The sequence below is a fragment of the Lithobates pipiens genome, unplaced genomic scaffold (genome assembly GCF_037356315.1).
Source record: "Lithobates pipiens isolate NorthernLeopardFrog02 unplaced genomic scaffold, aLitPip1_a1.2 Scaffold_8, whole genome shotgun sequence".
NCBI lineage: Eukaryota > Metazoa > Chordata > Amphibia > Anura > Ranidae > Lithobates > Lithobates pipiens.
Window position 1 is genome coordinate 202,047,472 of NW_027507903.1, and position 18,878 is coordinate 202,066,349.

The 18,878-nt window shown below is 39.0% G+C and overlaps 1 protein-coding gene across 7 annotated transcripts in view; it reads right to left on the bottom strand.

Moving 5' to 3' along the window:
• PTPRZ1 (protein tyrosine phosphatase receptor type Z1) overlaps positions 1 to 18,878 on the bottom strand; it is a 332,340-nt gene that overhangs the window by 3,358 nt on the left and 310,104 nt on the right. For all 7 annotated transcript variants that reach the window (XM_077472626.1, XM_077472627.1, XM_077472625.1 and 4 more), the window contains 8 exons: positions 17,772 to 17,907; positions 15,084 to 15,230; positions 14,322 to 14,415; positions 12,476 to 12,549; positions 5,632 to 5,760; positions 4,157 to 4,303; positions 3,811 to 3,953; positions 1,516 to 1,651 (listed from right to left, as the gene is read on the bottom strand). In XM_077472626.1, the coding sequence (XP_077328752.1) occupies positions 1,516 to 1,651; positions 3,811 to 3,953; positions 4,157 to 4,303; positions 5,632 to 5,760; positions 12,476 to 12,549; positions 14,322 to 14,415; positions 15,084 to 15,230; positions 17,772 to 17,907 (1,006 nt within the window). The remainder of the gene's footprint in view (positions 1 to 1,515; positions 1,652 to 3,810; positions 3,954 to 4,156; positions 4,304 to 5,631; positions 5,761 to 12,475; positions 12,550 to 14,321; positions 14,416 to 15,083; positions 15,231 to 17,771; positions 17,908 to 18,878) is intronic.

Below are 18,878 nucleotides of genomic sequence, written 5' to 3' on the forward strand. Positions count from 1 at the left end.
AACCTCCGCAACATCTCCAAAATATGACCCTTTCTAAACAATGACACAACAAAGCTCTTAATTCACTCGCTAATCATCTCTCGTTTTGACTAGTGCATCTCCCTTCTCATCCACCTTACCAATCGCTCTGTGTCTGCTACCCCTCTCTGTTAATCCTTCCACTGGCTTCCGCTCACAAATTAACTTCAAAATACTAACAACTACTTACAAAGCCATCCACAATTTAGCCCCCATCTACGTTACTAGCCTAGTCTCTAAATACCAACCTACTCGTTCTCTTCATTCCTCTCAAGACCTCCTGCTCTCTAGCTCCCTTGTCACCTCCTCCCTTGCTCGTCTCCAGGACTTTTCCATAGCCTCTCCAAACCTATGGAATGTCTTACCCAAATCTGTTCGCTTATCTCCTACTCTATTAGCTTTTAGACGATCCCTGAAAACCCTTCTCTTCAGAGAAGCCTACCCTACCCACACATAACAACTGTATTTTCATTTTCTCCATCAGCTCACCCCCTACGGTTATTACCTTTTATTCCACTTGACCCTCCCTTCTAGATTGTAAGCTCTAATGATCAGGGCCCTCTGATCCCTCCTGTATTGATTTGTTTTGTAACTGTAATGTCTGCCCTCATGTTGTAAATAACTACGCAAACTGTTGGCGCTATATAAATCCTGTATAATATAATAATAATAATTTAGGTGGGAAGGGGGATGAGAGGATTTGTGTTAGAAGGATGGACTGGAGGACTGGAGGACTGGAGGGGGGGTATTTGTGATTTGGGGGGTTTGTACTAGAATAGGTTTTTGGGGGGGGGGTTGTGAGAGGGGAAGAAGATATAAGCCGAGAGGGAGAATTTCAATGGAGAAGATTCCATGCTAGAAGGTGGGAGAGGATTTGTGCTGGGGAGGATTGGGGGAAGAGAATTTGTGCTGGAAATGGTGAGTGTTCAGATTACTGCTGGAATTTTTTGGGGTTTGGGAGTGGAAAGTGCATATTTTTTCTGAAAGGGTAAAGTGGGGGTGAATATTGCTTGTGGAGAGACATTTTCCCTCTCCTGACCCTCTACACCAGGGATATGCAATTAGCGGACCTCCAGCTGTTGCAGAACTACAAGTCCCATGAGGCATAGCAAGACTCTTAGAGCCACAAGCATGACACCCAGAGCAGAGGCATGATGGGACTTGTAGTTTAGCAACAGCTGGAAGTCCGCTAATTGCATATCCCTGCTCTACACTAAGTGTCACACACCCCTGACACTAAGTGTAACACACCCCTGAATCCCCTGCATTCTGTGCATCACAGATTACTGACTGCAGCACTATGTGCATTACATAATCCCCCCAGGCCCCTGCCCCCTGCAGTTCTACTTTAACATTCTTTATGTATTTTTGGATTCAAACTGACACCCAATATGATGACTGATTTTAATATGGATACAAAGTGCCACAAAAATAATACCACATGGTGCTGTTTTCAAGAGTAAATATATATCAGATATGTATCATATATTTACTTACTATGTCTGTAAATAATCCAGGACGCATCAGATTAACCATCTTGGCCACTTGATAAACATCAACAGAATTTTCTTTCTCCAGTTGGTTCATGAGGGTTGACAATGCACAGAATGTTGCTGCTGTTACCCCACCATATCTGAAATAAAAGGACTTTCTTATAAATGGCTACTGTGTAGTATATACTTAATTATAGGTCTTTTGGTAGAATGGTCCTTTGAAAGTTAAATTAATAATTAATAAGCTTTATGAACAGTAATCATTTCGGCCCTACTGATTTCAGAAAGCAATTTGGACAAATATATTATCTTATTCACAATGTTCAAGAGACCCATAAGCTTTTTCATGGTTTTGTAAAAAAAACTAAGAAAACAAAGAAAGAAATTAAAGTTCAACTAAATGTAATCCTTCCTTTGCATGTTATTTTTACATGAAAAACTTTTTTCTATGCATACTTTGTCATCATATATTTATTTGCATGGTGGTAGCCATATTTGCATATTGCATAAGCTTTGTGCATGGAAAGGTTTACTAGCTCCCTTGTCTCCTCCTCCCATGCTCGCCTTTGGGACTTCTCCGGAGCTCCTTCCATCCTCTGGAATGCCCTGCCCCAGTATGTCCAGTCAGCCCCTACCCTGTGCGCCTTTAGGCACTCCCTGAAAACTCCCTTATTCAGGGAAGCCTACCCCACCTCCACCTAAGAACTGTACCTGAGTCACCTCCATCAGATTATCACTTAAACTCTTACCTTTTGTACCACCTCCCCCTCCCTTTAGATTGTAAGCTCCATGAGCAGGGCCTTCCTATTCCTTCTGTATTGAACTGTATTGTAATTGTACTGTCCCCACCTCTACATTTTAAAGCGATGCGTAAACTGTTGGCACTTTATAAATCCTGTAATAATGTTTAGTTCTTTGTAGATCTATTTTCTACACTTTTATACTTGGTCTTTGATACTAATTCTATGCATGAAGATGTTTAGGATTGGTGAAGCGTGTCAAATGCCATGTCCATTACATAAGCATACTTCCAGGTTCCTGTGATCCACTTATGGCAAAGCTAAGGTCTGTCTGGTTGAAATCAATAGATTTTATGCATTTTTTTATTACCATATTTATCGGCGTATAACATGCACTTTTTCCCCCAAAAATAGAGTGCAAATCATGTGTGCGTGTTATACACCGATATTTTCCATTAGGCTGCCTTGGAGCACCACTGTATTGCACAGAGCGGGGATCTTCCACTTACTCAGGGGCTGCTATTATATCAAGTCCCACTTTCTGGAACAGCTCCTATGATAGACAGCACACTGGTCCAGTGCCGGGACATGTAACGTCTATCATAGCACTGATCAGGCTGCATTAACGGGCAATGTTGAGGCTGCAGATGGGCATTGATCAGACTGCATTGATGGGCACTGGGGAGACAGCAGATGGGCACTGATCAGGCTGCATTGACGGGCAATACTGAAGCTGCAGATGGACACTGATCAGGCTGCATTGATGGGCACTGGTGTGCCTGCATTGATGGGCACTGTTGAAGCTTCAGATGGGCACTGATCAGGCTGCATTGATGGGCAATGGTGAGGCTGCAGATGGGCACTGATCAGGCTGCATTGATGGGCAATGGTGAGGCTGCAGATGGGCAATGATCAGGCTGCAGATGGGCACTGATCAGGCTGCATTGATGGGCAATGGTGAGGCTGCATTAATGGGCAATGGTGAGGCTGCAGATGGGCACTAATGATGCCACATGGATGGGCACCCTTAATTTGCTTCAAAGTTCTTTATTTAAAATGTATGTTTTATTTTGCCTGAAATTTCCCTCTTAAAATTAAGGTGCGTGTTATACACAGATATATACGGTATATCAGACACTCACAATCTGCAGCAGATTGTCTTTCACCAAGCTGTAATTGACATTATAGAACTGATGACAACCATACCTTACCTCTTCTCATTGATCATGCATTGCTAACTACTTACAAATCATGACATGACAATAAAAACTTACTAAAACTGGAGAGTGAAAAATCTTGTGCAGCTGATCATGGTAGCCAATCAGCTTCTAACATCAGCTTGTTCAACTAAGCATTGGCAATACAACCTAGAAGCTGATTGGTTTCAGAGCTGCACCAGATTTTATGCTCTCAAGTTTCAGTAAATCAACCCCATTGTATTTATTATTCAGATACATAATGAGCTCTCATCCAATTTCCTATTATTTACAATCATTTCCTAAAATGATATAATGTTTAATTTTTGAACAATAAATATATGGTTATATGTTATTACTTACTCATCATGTACAACAATAGGTCCATCTTTGTTGGCTGCTTCTTCTTTGATTAGATTAATAAGTTCAAATGTCTTACTTATCTGGCTGTCTGGATTTGGCCACTTTGGACACTGGAAATGTTTAACCTCCAGTACATAGTCATCCTACAAAAATGAAAAAATGGACAATACTAAATAAGATACACTTTATAAAAGACACCTAAACAAATATTATGTAGCTGCATTGTAAAAACCTTCAGATCTATTTATAACATCTATGTGCAAATCCAATATTTTATGTTATTGTTTATGATCTATTGAACATGTTAAATATAATTACTTTATAAGAAGCATTAGGGTATACTTACTTGGGTAGCTTCTAAAATAAAATCTTGTATTATCATTCTTTCCTCATTTGAAAGACAGACTTGGTCTTCCCCTACCATGCTCACTGTGAAATTTTCACAGGCAATGGGTTCATCTTTGTTTGGCCAGTAAACAAATTCAGCTTCAGCCTGTTGAGATAATATTCATGATAAAGAAAGTTGTAAAAATGATTGCAAAATGGGATAATAAAAATAGACCTGTATGGTTTAATATACTGTTATGCCCCTTACACACGACTGGATTTTCCGACAACAAATGTTGGATGTGAGCTTCTTGGCGGAAAGTCCAATCTCGAGTATGTTCCATTGAACATTTGTTTTTGGACTTTCTGCCAACAAATGTTGGCTAGACGGTTCTCAAATTTTCCTCCAGTAAATGTTTGTTGTCGGACTTTCCAATTGTGTGTACACAAGTCTGTCGGACAAAAGTCCATGCATGCTCAGAATCAAGTACGAGCCGGAGATATAACTAGCATTTGTAATGGAAATATCACGTATGTATTGTACGTCATTACGTTCGAACTTGTTGGCCAACATTTGTGTGACTGTGTGTATGCAAGACAAGTTGGAGCCAACATCCTTCAAAAAAAATCTACGGTTTTGTTGTCATAAAGTCCGATCGTGTGTGCACGGGGCATAAGACAATAGGATGGTGCTGATGATCTTAGGAAACAAACGTATTAGGAATTGTACAGTGAAGATTTTTGGTGCCCGTGTGATTAATTGCCACATTGGCCTCGCACATTTTTTTTTTTATCCCACCTCCTCCAGGTGTTGTCCTCTTCCTCCTCCCTGTTGGGGCTATATGAGGCTCAGTTCATATATATGTGAATTGGATGCATTTTGAACTGCATCCGATTCACATTACATATGCACCGGCTGGCTTTGAATGAAGCCAGGTCACACATGTCTGGGATGGTTGCAGTCTCTTTTTAAAAAAGAGTCCTGTGCGATTTTAGGTCCAGTTCATGTGAAAATTCAAGTGAAAATGCGTACCTGAATCATAATAATAACATAATAATAATAACAATAACAAACTGGGACCTCCAAATACTGTATTCTAACTGGATTTCAATCTCCCAACTCTGCCAGTAGTCATGGTGATGTCCACTTGTACTGCCTGAAAGGCCTGGGCCTATGTAGGTTTTTATTATGAGCAGTCTGTATGTCATGGAAGGTCTAATAAAAAAAAAAATACACTGCTTTTCCTTTATAAGATAATGTAAACTTTTTTTGAATTACTTCAGACTTCCAAATCAATACACTACTTCATGTTCATACTGAATACCTCATTATGTACAAGGCAAAATAAAACTAGATTTTTATTTGAGCATGATTGGGTATTGGCTACACGGGTTCACCTTACTTACTAACATGCACATTGATAGGTGAAGAATTTCTCTTCTGTAAATCAAATGCACTTTCCAGCAGTTTATGGACTAAGTGCGGAGTCTTACCATGTTTGGGTTATCAGGAAACATCACAATTGTCTGTGAATTGTGATCCCAGATCATCCTCCAAAAATCTTTAATTGTATGCAGTAATGGATGCTGTGTAATTATAAACTCATTACTTTCCTGGTATCCCTGTAGAAATAGAGTTGAAATCTTTTTCATTTATCATTTTTTACAAACGCATGCAAAAAAAAACCACCAAAAAAAAAAACCTAACATTTAATGAGGTTATCATCAGCAACCACCCACTTAGAGGGGCATTTACTCCTGAGCACTGCATTTTGCCAGCTGTGCTGTGCATTACATTTTAATCTACGGTATGTCCTCTTATGCTTTACATAGTTCTAACTTCAGAGCTGTATGCCCTATGTGTTGTACATTACATCATTCTGTCTACTTGCACCATATATACTGTGGTCTAAATGATACAGCCCTCTTGCTGCACTTGTTAAATAGCCATGAACTGTAGATGCTACATTGCATAATACATCGTGGCTGATCTATTAACCGCTTCAGCCCTGGAAGATTTTACCCCCTTCCTGAACGGAGCACTTTTTGAGATTCGGCACATCACTTCACCAAACAAAATTTAAGTCCTTTTTTTTTACCACAAATAGAGCTTTCTTTTGGTGGTATTTAATCACCTCTGCAGTTTTAATTTTTTGCTCTATAAACAAAAAAAAGAGTGACAGTTTTGAAAAAAAAAAAGCAATATTTTTAACTTTTTGTTATAATAAATATCCCCCAAAAATATATAAAAAACATTTTTTTCCTCAGTTTAGGCCGATACGTATTCTTCTACATATGTTTGGTAAAAAACAATCACAATAAGCTTATATTGATTGGTTTGCGCAAAAGTTATAGCGTGTACAAAATAGGGGATAGTTTTATGTCATTTTTATTATAATTTTTTTTTTTTACTGGTGATGTCAACCTGCAATTTTTTTTTTTTATCATGACTGCGACATTATGGCGGACACATTGGACACTTTTGACACTATTTTGGGACCACTGTCATTTATACAGCGATCAGTGCTATGAAACTGCACTGATTACTGTGTAAATGATACTGTCAGGAAAGGGGTTAAACACTAGGGGGCAATGAAGGGGTTAAGTGTGCCCTAGGGAGTGATTCTAACTGTGGGGGGGATGGGTTTCAATTCACATGACAACGATCACTGCTCCTGATGACAGGGAGCAGTGATCTCTGTCATGTCACAAGGCAGAACGGAGAAATGCCTTGTTTACATAGGCACTTCCCCGTTCTGCGGCTTCGTGACACAATCACGGTCGTCACCCTGTACACGACAATGTGCCCGCTAGCCCCGCTAATTAAAGGGGATGCACAGGTACATTCATTTGCCCATCGCTGCCATTGTGCCAACGTATATCAGCGTGCAGCGGTCGGCAAGTGGTTAAAATTGGAAAGTGCAAAACCTGGTACTGCTCTGCATAGGAACCAATCAGCTTCCAGGTTATTTTTGTCAAAGCTTAACTGAACAAGCTGAAGTTAGAAGCTGATTGGCTACAATGCAGAGCTGCACCAGATTTTTCACTCTCCCATTTTAGTAAATCAACCTCATAGTCTAATACATAGTATTGTACTTTTCACAGTCCTGACACAACACTCTATATGTTACATAGTCCAGACCGCTGCACGTTACATGCTACATTGTTCTCACACCTATGCTCTTTTGATATATTCCATACTCCCGACCACTGCATTTTATATATTATGTAGTAAGTTACATAGTCCTGACTAAAGTGGACTATGTCTTACCAATTGCTGGTGGCTAAAAAAAAAAAAACTGTTTTTACAAAGTTCTTCCATGGGGTAAGTTCTATGTATACTCTTGTATGTGTGTATGTGTAAACTTCCCGTAGTACTGTAATTAAGGCACATTTTGTTGGTGTAAGGACTGTAACATATGCTTGCAGTGTATACACTGAATAGACTCATATCTTATTTAATCATTCCTCTTTAAGTCACTCTTACTGTTTCCATCTGCTCACACTCCTCCTGACATGCTACATGTGCCATTGAAATATATTGTTTCTTTTTCTTTTCTTTTCTAAATTTCTTTTTCTATTTGCTCCAGGATGCCTCAGGTACTTTCACAATCCTAGCAATGACACTATGGGGGTTATTTACTAAAGGAAAATCCACTTTGTGCTGCAAGTGCACTTGAAAGTAAAGTTGTTGTAGATCCGAGGAGGAAAATAAAAACCAGCATTTTAGCTTGCACATGATTGGATGATAAAATCAGCAGAGCTTTCCCTCATTTTAGAGCGACTGCACTTCCAAGTGCACTTTCAGTACAAAGTGGATTTGCCTTTCGTATATATAACCCCCTATGTGTTTGCAATCCTGGTTCAGACATAAATTTAAATCACTAAATAATAAATAGAAAATACAAAGAATCCTGTGAGCCCCCACTGACCAGATGCCCATTAAATGTATAGAGAAAGAAAAAGCTGCTGGCGTTAAACACGTGTCACAATTTGTACAAACATAAATGAGTAAATACTACGCCGCACTGTAAATATGATCTTATAAAAATATGTAAACGGTAATAGGATCAATATAAGAAACAGCAGCTAAAATCAGAACAAATTGTAAAATAAATGAATTGAAAAGTGTTGTGCTATGTAATATGCACTATACACCCAATAATTGGATATCAAATGTATATATAACATAGAAACACACAAATATTGACCAATGGTAAAGTGCTAATAAATAATAAATAAATAAAAAATTAATGTTTTTCCTCATATTTCTTCTTTTAGAAAGTCTGTATCTGGGACATATACACCACACCTGTTTTTAAACAGGTGATTTAATTTTTTTCTTCCTCAACTCTCAGCTGTAATTCATTTTAGGACACATGAGAATTTTAACATAGATTCAGGCGCATCGGGTTTTATTGGACTAAGTCCTCCACCACAAGTGAATATGAAACTTTTTTGCATCCTGAGCCCCCGCAATAAATCAGTCAATTGATCCTCGGCAACAGACTGCATCTGGAGAGAGGGTTTGGGGTGAAGGCATAACCCACCCCACCCAATATTCCCGTCACCCCACCTTTTTTTTCTCTCCTTCCCTCTCTGTACCTCTTTATCAGTTCCCCCTGAGGTGTTCCCCTTCAGGTTCCCCCTACTGCTTGCTCCTCAGACAGAAAACTACTCAAACACCAAAAGAAATATTGCTACCAGAGTGTATCAGTTACAGGCTGATTTTATTATCAGTGACCTATCCCTGCACTGTCCCTTCGCCTGCCCTAAATTCAGGTTGGAACAGAGGCTTTTGCTGTGATTAGACACCAGTTTCATTGTGATTCTTATGCTACTCTTTAGTCCTTTGTTTATGTCAATAATTCTATGCCTTCATTGTGTGAGATTTGATAAAATATTATATGCACACTTAAAAAAAATTGGGAAAAATGCAAAATTCAAACAAATCAAATTGACTTTTAGTTTTTTAGGGACAAAAAGGTGTGCGTTTATCTTTTATAAACTTCTGGTAAGGAATGTGCACACAAACAAATAACACAGGTCATTTTTTTCAAGGAACCAATTCTAAAAATCCATTAAAATGTTGCCTTCATTGTTTTCTATTATGAGTGTAATTATACATTTTTTTTTATACAAAATTCTTTGTGTGTACCAACCTCCTCTGCCAAAATCTACTGATTGTTGCTTTGGTTGGTAACATTTAGTCATTAAAGTGGTTGTTAACCCCCAAAAAAAAAAATCCTGTTCTCTTAAAGCATGTTATACAGCACAGTGCCTGTGCTGTGTCATTTGGCCCCCTGTAACACCTGAAAGGCTGATCCTACCAGTTTCTACCCTCCCCTCTCTGCTCTGACTCCAATATATCAGGGCTGCTGAACTCTAACACCGGAGTCATCTGCAGCCTGCTCTCCTGTGTCTGTTTCTCCCTCTGTCCTTTCCCCCCACCTCTCTCCCCTCTCTGCCTGTCAGCTCCCAGATCCTCCCCTTCTGCTCTAAAAAACAGTATTTTTTTTTTCTATAATTCTCTCTGATATAGAACATTAGGCTCTGCATTGCATCTCCTTTATAAAAAATATGCAGTATAATAGCTTACTTCAGAGCCCTGTTCGGCACTCACGTGACTGTTTGCTGGTCTCCTCTCCTTGTCACGGCTGACGTCAGTGGGGGTTTCCCAGCACCTCCCCCTGCAGTTATCGCATTGGCAGAGCAGACCAGTGGACAGTCAGCTGAGCGACGAACAGAACTTTGAAGTAAGCTATTATACCAAATATTTTTATAGATGACATGCACTGCAAAGCTTAATGTTATATATCAGAGGGAACTGTAAAAAAAAAAAAAAAAAAAAAAAAAAAAGCTTTACCTTAACAAACACTTTAAATAATTATTATTAATCAACCTGCTCAAGATTAGATCCTACAATCTATTTGGAGAAATGTTATTTAATATGATCTGATTATAGATCTAAATATAAGAATATTACCTAAACATAATATTATATGTCAGTCAAAGTTCCTGCAATTTGAGTCAAGGTAACCTATATTGTATACAGGGGAGGGCTGGGCTGTGGACCTTTGTCCCCTGGGCCTGTACTAATTATATTATAATTGATTGTCCCTGAGCAGAGATCTTTCTCCATCATAGTAAGAACTGCAGTCAGTGACACATGGTGGGCATTATATACAGTTGTGCTTATAAGTTTACATAACATGGCAGAATTTATGATTTCTTGGCCATTTTTCAACACATTTTTCAACTGTGTTTACTCTTTTTAAATCATAATGACAACAGAAACTACCCAAATGACCCTGATCAAAAGTTTACATATGCTGGTGATTTTGACGTGATAACATGCACACAAGTTGACACAAAGGGGTTTGAATGGCTATTAAAGGTAACCATCCTCACCTGTGATCTGTTTTCTTATAATTAGTGTGCATGTTTAAAAGGTCAATGAGTTTCTGGACTCCTGACAGACCCTTGCATCTTTCATCCAGTGCTGCACTGACATTTCTGGATTCTGAGTCATGGGGAAAGCAAAAGATTTGTCAAAGGATCTGCGGGAAAAAGTAGTTGAACTGTATAAAACAGGAAACGGATATAAAGAGATATCCAAGTAATTGATAATGCCAATCAGCAGTGTTCAAACTCTAATCAAGAAATGGAAAATGAGGGGTTCTGTTGAAATCAAACCACGGTCAGGTAGACAAACTAAAATTTCAGCCACAACTGCCAGGAAAATAGTTTGGGATGCAAAGAGAAACCCGCAAATAACTTCAGGTGAAATTCAGGACTCTTTAAACTGTTTTAAGATGCACAATAAGGAGGCACTTGAATAAAGATGGGCTGCATGGTCGAGTCGCCAAAGGAAAGCCATTACTACGCAAATGCCACAAATTATCCCGCTTACAATATGCCAAACAGCACAAAGACCAGCCTCAAACCTTCTGGCACAAAGTCATTTGGAGTGATGAGACCAAAATGTAGCTTTTTGGCCACAACCATAAACGCTTCATTCGGAGAGGAGACAACAAGGCTTATGATGAAAGGTGCACCATTCCCACTGTGAAACACGGAGGTGGATCGCTGATGTTTTGGGGATGTGTGAGCTACAAAGGTACAGGAAATTTGGTCAAAATTCATGACAAGATGAATGCAGTATGTTATCAAAAAATACTGGAGGAACATTTACATTCATCAGCCAGGAAGCTGCACATGGGATGTACTTGGACATTCCAACATGACAATGATCCAAAAGACAAGGCCAAGTCGACCTGTCATTGGCTACAGCAGAATAAAGTGAAGGTTCTGTGGCCATCTCAGTCTCCTGACCTCAATATCATTGAGCCACTCTGGGGAGATCTCAAACGTGTAGTTTGTGCAAGACAGACCAAGAATTTACAGGAACTGGAGGATTTTTGCCAAGAGGAATGGGCAGCTTTACCATCTGAGAAGATAAAGAGCCTCATCCTCAAATACCACAAAATACTTCAAGCTGTCATTGATGTTAAAGGGGGCAATACACGGTATTAAGAACTGGGGTATCTAAACTTTTGACCAGGGTTATTTGGGTAGTTTCTGTTGTGATTGTGATTTAAAAAGAGTAAACACAGTTGATTGATAATAAATGGCTTCAGCCGAAAACTAACCATGAGTGAAAGAAAAGTTTTTGTGTTATTATTCATATTCTCTGAAAAAAGGCCAAGAAATCATAAATTCTGTATACTTATGAGCACAACTGTAGCTACCTGCTCTCTATTCAGAACTGTGATCACAATGCCTGGCAGAGAGAAGTCTTCCAGCACTATCTTCCTTTGCAACTCTGAGATGTTATGTGATTCAATGGCAAAAGGAAACTGATGTTGGAGGATAGAAGAAATGTGTGTAAAAATAAAACATGTCTTTTTGAAACGCCCACCTTTCACCAATCCCACCAATAACTGTGGTACCATGGCACACTTTTCTTGGTATACTATTGATAGCAGTGGCGGCAGCAGTGTGGTCCAATCCATGTAGTAAGTGAGTGCAAAGGGAGACCCACCTTCTATTGGGGCCCATGTTCCCTGCACACATTAGGGACATAATATTGGTTTAAGTATATTTTAAAGAGATTGACTTGTCGCACTGTATATTTGCTGAACTGCATAATGTGACTGTCATTATATTGCATGGAAACACATTGGACTTTAAATCTTTTATGGAAAGTAGGAGCCATAGATGTCTTTGAAACGTGTGCTTATCATACTTAAAGAAATTAATAGCACTTTGGGGTAAACAGATGCTTTTTACTCTTTTCACTTATTTTTATTTAAAATACATCTATGTGCTTGCTTACCATTATATAGGATGCATTGATGTAATCTGTTCCTTCTCCAACCAAGGATGATAGCCCTACTCTTGATCGCTCAACTGTGAAATAATAAATAGGTATTGTAAGAAGAGTGCTGGGTTTAGCATTATGCACATTAGGTTAAGGTTGGCTTCCTTGTATATTTATTGTGTACATTGTATACATATTACTTATTTTCCTACTAATAATAGATATACAGATACAGTCATCTCAAATAAAGTTCTATGCATGATTTTCTAATAAAAATTAGAAGTTCTAGGAACAATAACACAGGAAAATGTGTACAACAGGTAATTGCAGCATTCTGGCACTCCTCTCCTACATGTAAAAATCATACTTTTTTGCTAGAAAATTACCCAGATCCCCCAAACATTATATATCTTTTTTTTAGCAGGGAATTTCATCTTTTTATCTCACACGGTATTTGCGCAATCATTTTTCAAACGCCCTTTTTTTTGGGAAAAAAAAATGTTTCATGAATTACAAAATAACAAACCAGTAAAGTTAGCCCAATTTTTTTATATAATGTTAAAGATAATGTTATGCCGAAAAAGACAACAAGATAATGTTAAGCTGAGTAAATAGATATCCAACATGTCACGCTTTAAAATTGCGCACACTCATGGAATGGCACCAAACTTCAGTACTTAAAAATCTCCATAGGCGACGCTTTACATTTTTTTTACAGGTTATCAGTTTACAGTTACAGAGGAGGTCTAGTGCTAGAATTGTTGCTCTCACTCTAACGCACGCGGCAATACCTCACATGTGTGGTTTAAACAGTGTTTACATATGTGGGCGGGACTTACGTGTGTGTTCACTACTGAGCGCGAGCTACCGGGGACAGGGGCGTTTTAAAAAAAAATATATATTTTTTTTTATTTTACTTTTTTTTAATATTTACACTTTTTTTACATTCCATTTTTTTTTTATCACTTTTATTCCTATTACAAGGAATGTACACATCCCTTGTAATAGGAATCTATTGTGACAGGTCCTCTTTATGGAGAAATGTGGGGTCAGTAAGACCCCACATCTCTCCTCCAGGCTGTAAAGCATGAGATCGGAAAACAATTTCACCATTCTCATGCTGACAGCCACGATAGCAGCTTTGTTTACATGCGGGTTCCGGGCGTAATATCATAACTGCTGTTATGAACATTCTTATTGTGCACAGAATCGCTGCCTGCAAATAATGATATCTGAATGATGCCTGTAGCTGCAGGCATCATTCAGATATCCTCACACAAAGTCAAGGATGTCAGAACGAGGGAGTTGTATATGTCATGTGCTCATTACCAGAAGTCAGTGGGCGGAGAGAAGACAGAGGGAGTCAGCGACAGGCAGGTAAGCTGGCCAAGGCAGGGTGCCAGAACACCGCAACGGCAATCCTGTACAACCCGCACTCATCCACAGCAAAAGATAACGCATAAGAGGTGTTGGAATACAAAAAAGTGGCACAATTGACCATGTGTGGATTGGAAGCACAGCAGAAGTAAATAGGTTGGACTGTGTGTGATAATTATTGAATGTACTGACAGTACTATAGTAGTTTAGATGGAGTGATTTTTTTGCTTTTATAGAGCTTTGCTGTGTTGTTGGTTATTTATTTATATTAGTATCACTATAGCAAGCTGTATTATTGCACTAGTGTATACCACAGTGTTATTTTTTTCAAAGCCAATCATTTTTGACAGTTTGATCGTCATTAATATATTAAAAGGAAAAACTGTAATCATGACAAATTGGAGTTAAGAAAAACCCTTTTAAATATAGGACATTTTCATACATAGCCAGAAGAAAAAAGAAAGACAACTGTGTAAGCACACACCTGGTATGATGGAAGACGTCCTATTCTTATCCCTGTTATGTGCCCTTAACGCTGCAGAGTAGTCACACTGGAGGATGTTGGGTTCATTTAGCAACTGAAAGGACAACAAAAACGTTTGTCTATAACAATAAGCAAAAAGAAAAATGTTCTAGGATAAATGAAAGTTACTGCACGACATAAAAATTCATGCCCAATTCAATTGAATTCTACTGGGTTTAGATGAAAAAACATGACACAAGGTTATTAGTTAAATCCATGACTACATTCGCCCATAAATGATGGTCCATTTTAACTACAATTTCTTATGTTGAAAAGTGTTTATTAAACTCTTAGATTGTGCCTAATGCTCTTAAAACTGGCCACGAGAAGTACCCTTTCTGTTTCATAAGGTTACACTATTCAAGGCTTCTTCTTTTAAAAAAAAAAAAAAAAGGTTGCCTTTCTTTCAGTGCACATTCCGCTAATAAATAAGAAGGAATGTGCTTCTGTTTTCTATTCATTCAGGAAGAATCACTTCTTATTATGTACAGCATGTCATTTTATCAGACTTTTCTGTCAGTAATAATGTGTTGTGTAGAATGCTCAATACTAAATTTATGATTAGACCTTTTTACAAAGCTCAAGGTAAATGCACTACAGCTGGAAAAATATATTTGAACATCTACGTTTTGTACTCAAAAGAAGTATTCACCAAAAAAAATAAAATAAAGGAATGTAAAAAATACCATTGATTCAGGGTTCATGAAATAATACATGACTTACCTTGAACTGTATCTCCAGTCTTGTTTTTCCAGATGGGCCCGTTGTTAGAAGAGCATTAACATAGGCGTGAATGTGATTCTCTGGTACCTCCGTTTCTCGGCTCAGAATAGCCTCCACTAAGGTATTGTGAATAAAGACGTACTGCTCCTAGAAGTATTTATAAAAATTATTAAGTTCTTTTAGTCTGAAATCATTTAGTATTTCAATGCCCAATCAGCTTAGAAAGGGCTTTGGGGAGTGGAATGCGGCTTGTTAGAAAAAAGAAGTGGGTCGTACATTGTTTACTGAAATTCAGTAGTCCGCTTGGTCATAATTTTTATATTTCTGTAAAAACTATTTGTTAATTTAGTGGGGAGCTTATCTGCTTATCTCTTTTGTCTTTGGTACACATATGGCATGTCTTGTTATTACATTTAGGTTGCTCTATTATTTTTCATGATATAAAGCTAACAGCTTATAGAACAATATGTTTAGCATTACCAATTATTGTAACTCATGGTATAAATGAACAATGCACACATAATTAGTGAAATAACACAAAGCATATCAAATCTGTCAGCCGATTGCTGGTTTCAAACAGAAACAGACTTGTACTTTATAAATGTACGGGAGGATTTCTGAAAAGCATTGCTATGGCTGCAATTAGGCAAATCTGCTGCTAAATAAACAGGTTTCTAACTGATTGTAAATTTGTTTTTGTCTTTTCTCAGATAGCGGGGAACTGTGGGATCTACAGCTGGTTTAGACTCGCTGGGGATGCCGTGACTGCCTGACATTTATTTTTTCGTGTTGCACAGCAGTGCCCTGCAGCCCAGTGTAACATACAAAAGAAAAAGAAAATGTCCATGTCTATCCTCGGGGGGGGGGGGGGGGGGGGATGTGTCTATACTAGAGGGAAAAGGTATGTACTGAGGGATCTGTACTGGAGGGGATTGAGGAATGTTGAAAGGGGGTGGGGGGGTAAGTCTGTACTGGAGACACAATTTGTAATAAAGGGGTTTGTGCTTGGGGGGGGGGTACTTTGTTCTAAGGGGTCTGTGCTGGCCAGTCTGTATTAAGGTATCTGGGCTGGTGGAGTTAGTTTATGCTGGGGGGGGTGCATCTCTTCTGAGCGGTCTGTGTTGGGGGGGGGGGTCTTTTTATGCTGGGGAAGTCAGTCTGTGTGTTAAGGGGTCTGTGCTGGGTGCTGGGGGAGGGAACTGGGAGGAGTCTTTATGGGGGGGGTGTTGTCTATACTAGAGGGAAAAGGTATGTACTGAGGGATCTGTACTGGGGGATTGAGGAATGTTGAAAGGGGGCGGGGGGGGGAAGTCTGTGCTGGAGAGACAATTTGTAATGAGGGGGTTTATGCTGGAGGGGGGTGGGGTTGCAGCTCTGCTGAGCGGTCTGTGTTGGGGGGGTTCATTTATGCTGGGGAAGTCAGTCTGTGTGTTAGGGGTCTGTGCTGGGGGAGGGAATTGGAAGGAGTCTTTACTGAGGGGTTTGTTCTAGAAAGGATCCATCTGTGTGTGTGTGTGGGGGGGGGGGGGGGGGAGGTTTGTGCTGTGGAGTCTGTGTTGGGGGTCAGTTTGTGCTGGAAGGGGGAGTGTCTGTACTGAGCAGTTTGTTTTGGGGGGGTCTGTACTGGGGTGGAGGGGTAATCAGGGAGGGGGATTGCATTCCAATTAAAATTAATGGGACTACCTGCATGGGATGCACAGAACACCTGAATCTGGATCAGAATACAAAATCAGACCTCACACGGGAGTATGTGTGAAGGAGGCCTTAGGGGAATTCATCTAAAGTGGAGCAGAAGGAAATGGCAACCAATCAGCTTCTATCTTTCATTTTCAATGCTTAACTGAAAAAATTGAAGATAAAAGCTGGTTAGTTGCCAGATTTTTTTCAATTTTGCCTAGACAGCTTGCCTTAATTTAGTAATAAAAATAACAACTCTACTGGCAGGATCAACTGGTAATAAAACAAAGTTATAATGGGCACTCTGTAAAGAAAACAGCCACTGCTGTGTTATTGTTTTAGTAAAAGTCTGCATATTTGTCATATTTTATTTTGTCTATAATTACACTTATAGCAGTTTTAAATCCCCAAAAAACAAAAATTGAATATTTTGCAGTTCACCAATCATTAGATGTCGATAGTTTTTGGGTTTTTTTCTGCCTTTTTCTGTCTGTTTTTACCTGGTGATCTGGCCAGTAACACATCTCCTGTATTAGAGTGCCTACACTCTGGATGAAGGATCACAGGGGGCATATTTGGACAGCAGCAGCATTGTCCATTTGGGGGGAGGGGAGCATTAGATGTACTAACAAACTTAAATACACTAACGGATTGAAGCCAAACTGCAGTTCACACGTTATAATTAGTTACAGCAAACAGTTTTTTACTTTTGGGATAAAGATTTTACATGAATAAATAAAAGCTGATCGCTGTAAGCCTGTCAATGTAAAATGGTTTGTCTCATCCCTGTAAACTGATACATCTGGAAGGGAGCTTATCCTTTTGAAAAATAACAGACTTACGCAGGATCACTAGATGAAAATAAAATAAAAAAAGCCTAACAAAGAAAACAAATACAGCCATCACATCTAAGAATTGGTAAGCTGCAATATAATACATGTTTGCTTTTGCGTTTAATACTGCTTGAAATGCAGCAAATACTGTATATGGAAATGTTCTTTTTTTTTTTACCTCTGTTTGCACCAGATAATTCCTCTGGGAGCGAATATGTTTTAGAAAGCCAAAAACATTTACTGTTCCTTCTTTCTGAATTTGCTGCAGCATACTATCCAAAACAATGTATGTTCCAGTCCTTCCCACTCCAGCACTGCAGAACAAAGCGACAACAGAAATAAGTCTGATGGGAAAAACTGTTAAAAGGGTGCTCAGGAGTTCGAAACCTTTGTATTCTTGTAAAAATAAACAAACGGGTGTATAAAACAGGAATTGTTGGTGGTAAATAATTATTAATATTTCAAAACATACTTTGTCCTGTTGTAATGCTTCTATTATGTGAATTCAAATATGAAATATTGAGCCACACAGTGTATTTTTAATAGTGACACTAAATTTATATTGTATATTATTTTGAGTGGGAGGTAATAGAGGCAGGTTCTGCCTAAAGATATATTGGCCATGGTGTAGGCAGCTGCAGTCTATTTTCTCCACTGCAGGCGGCGCTTATTCACAGCGGCAATACTGGTGGAGGCAGAAATTGAGAGGAACCTTGTTTCTCTATGGTTTCTTCATTTACAGAGGGGCTGCATTCGGTTGGATGCTGGTCCCATCTTGGGTCAGGCAAAGTCTATTTAGGACCCCAGCTCCCAGGTTTGATGCGCATTACACTTGTGGATAGAGTAGGGACAGTTCACCCATCTAAAAGGGACAGTGCTTAGCATAAGGGAGAGGTTCCAGGTGAGTAGGGAAAGTTAGTGCCATGATTTGAGATTCCTTTGTGAGAACTGTGCAATAGAGACTTACAAACCTGTACCCATCTCAACTGGTTTCCCAACAGAAAGGGGCCAAAATGAAGGGCTGTTGTATACTTCCAATATCCCAACGTGCTAGAGGGGTATATGTGCAGCTAGCTTCCAGATAGCAAAGATAACTTGCCACAAATTTGTGGCAGTGTTGAATTGTAGGTCTTGCTTGTTAACTTGCTGCACATTTTCTCTGGCAAGTTATACACTTGCAGAGCACTTGAAGCACAAGTTCTAGTTGACACTTTTCCAATTTGTAGCAAATTTGCATGCCAAATATCTAGCAAGAGCAAAGTTGCAGTGGTGAGTCTACAGCAAG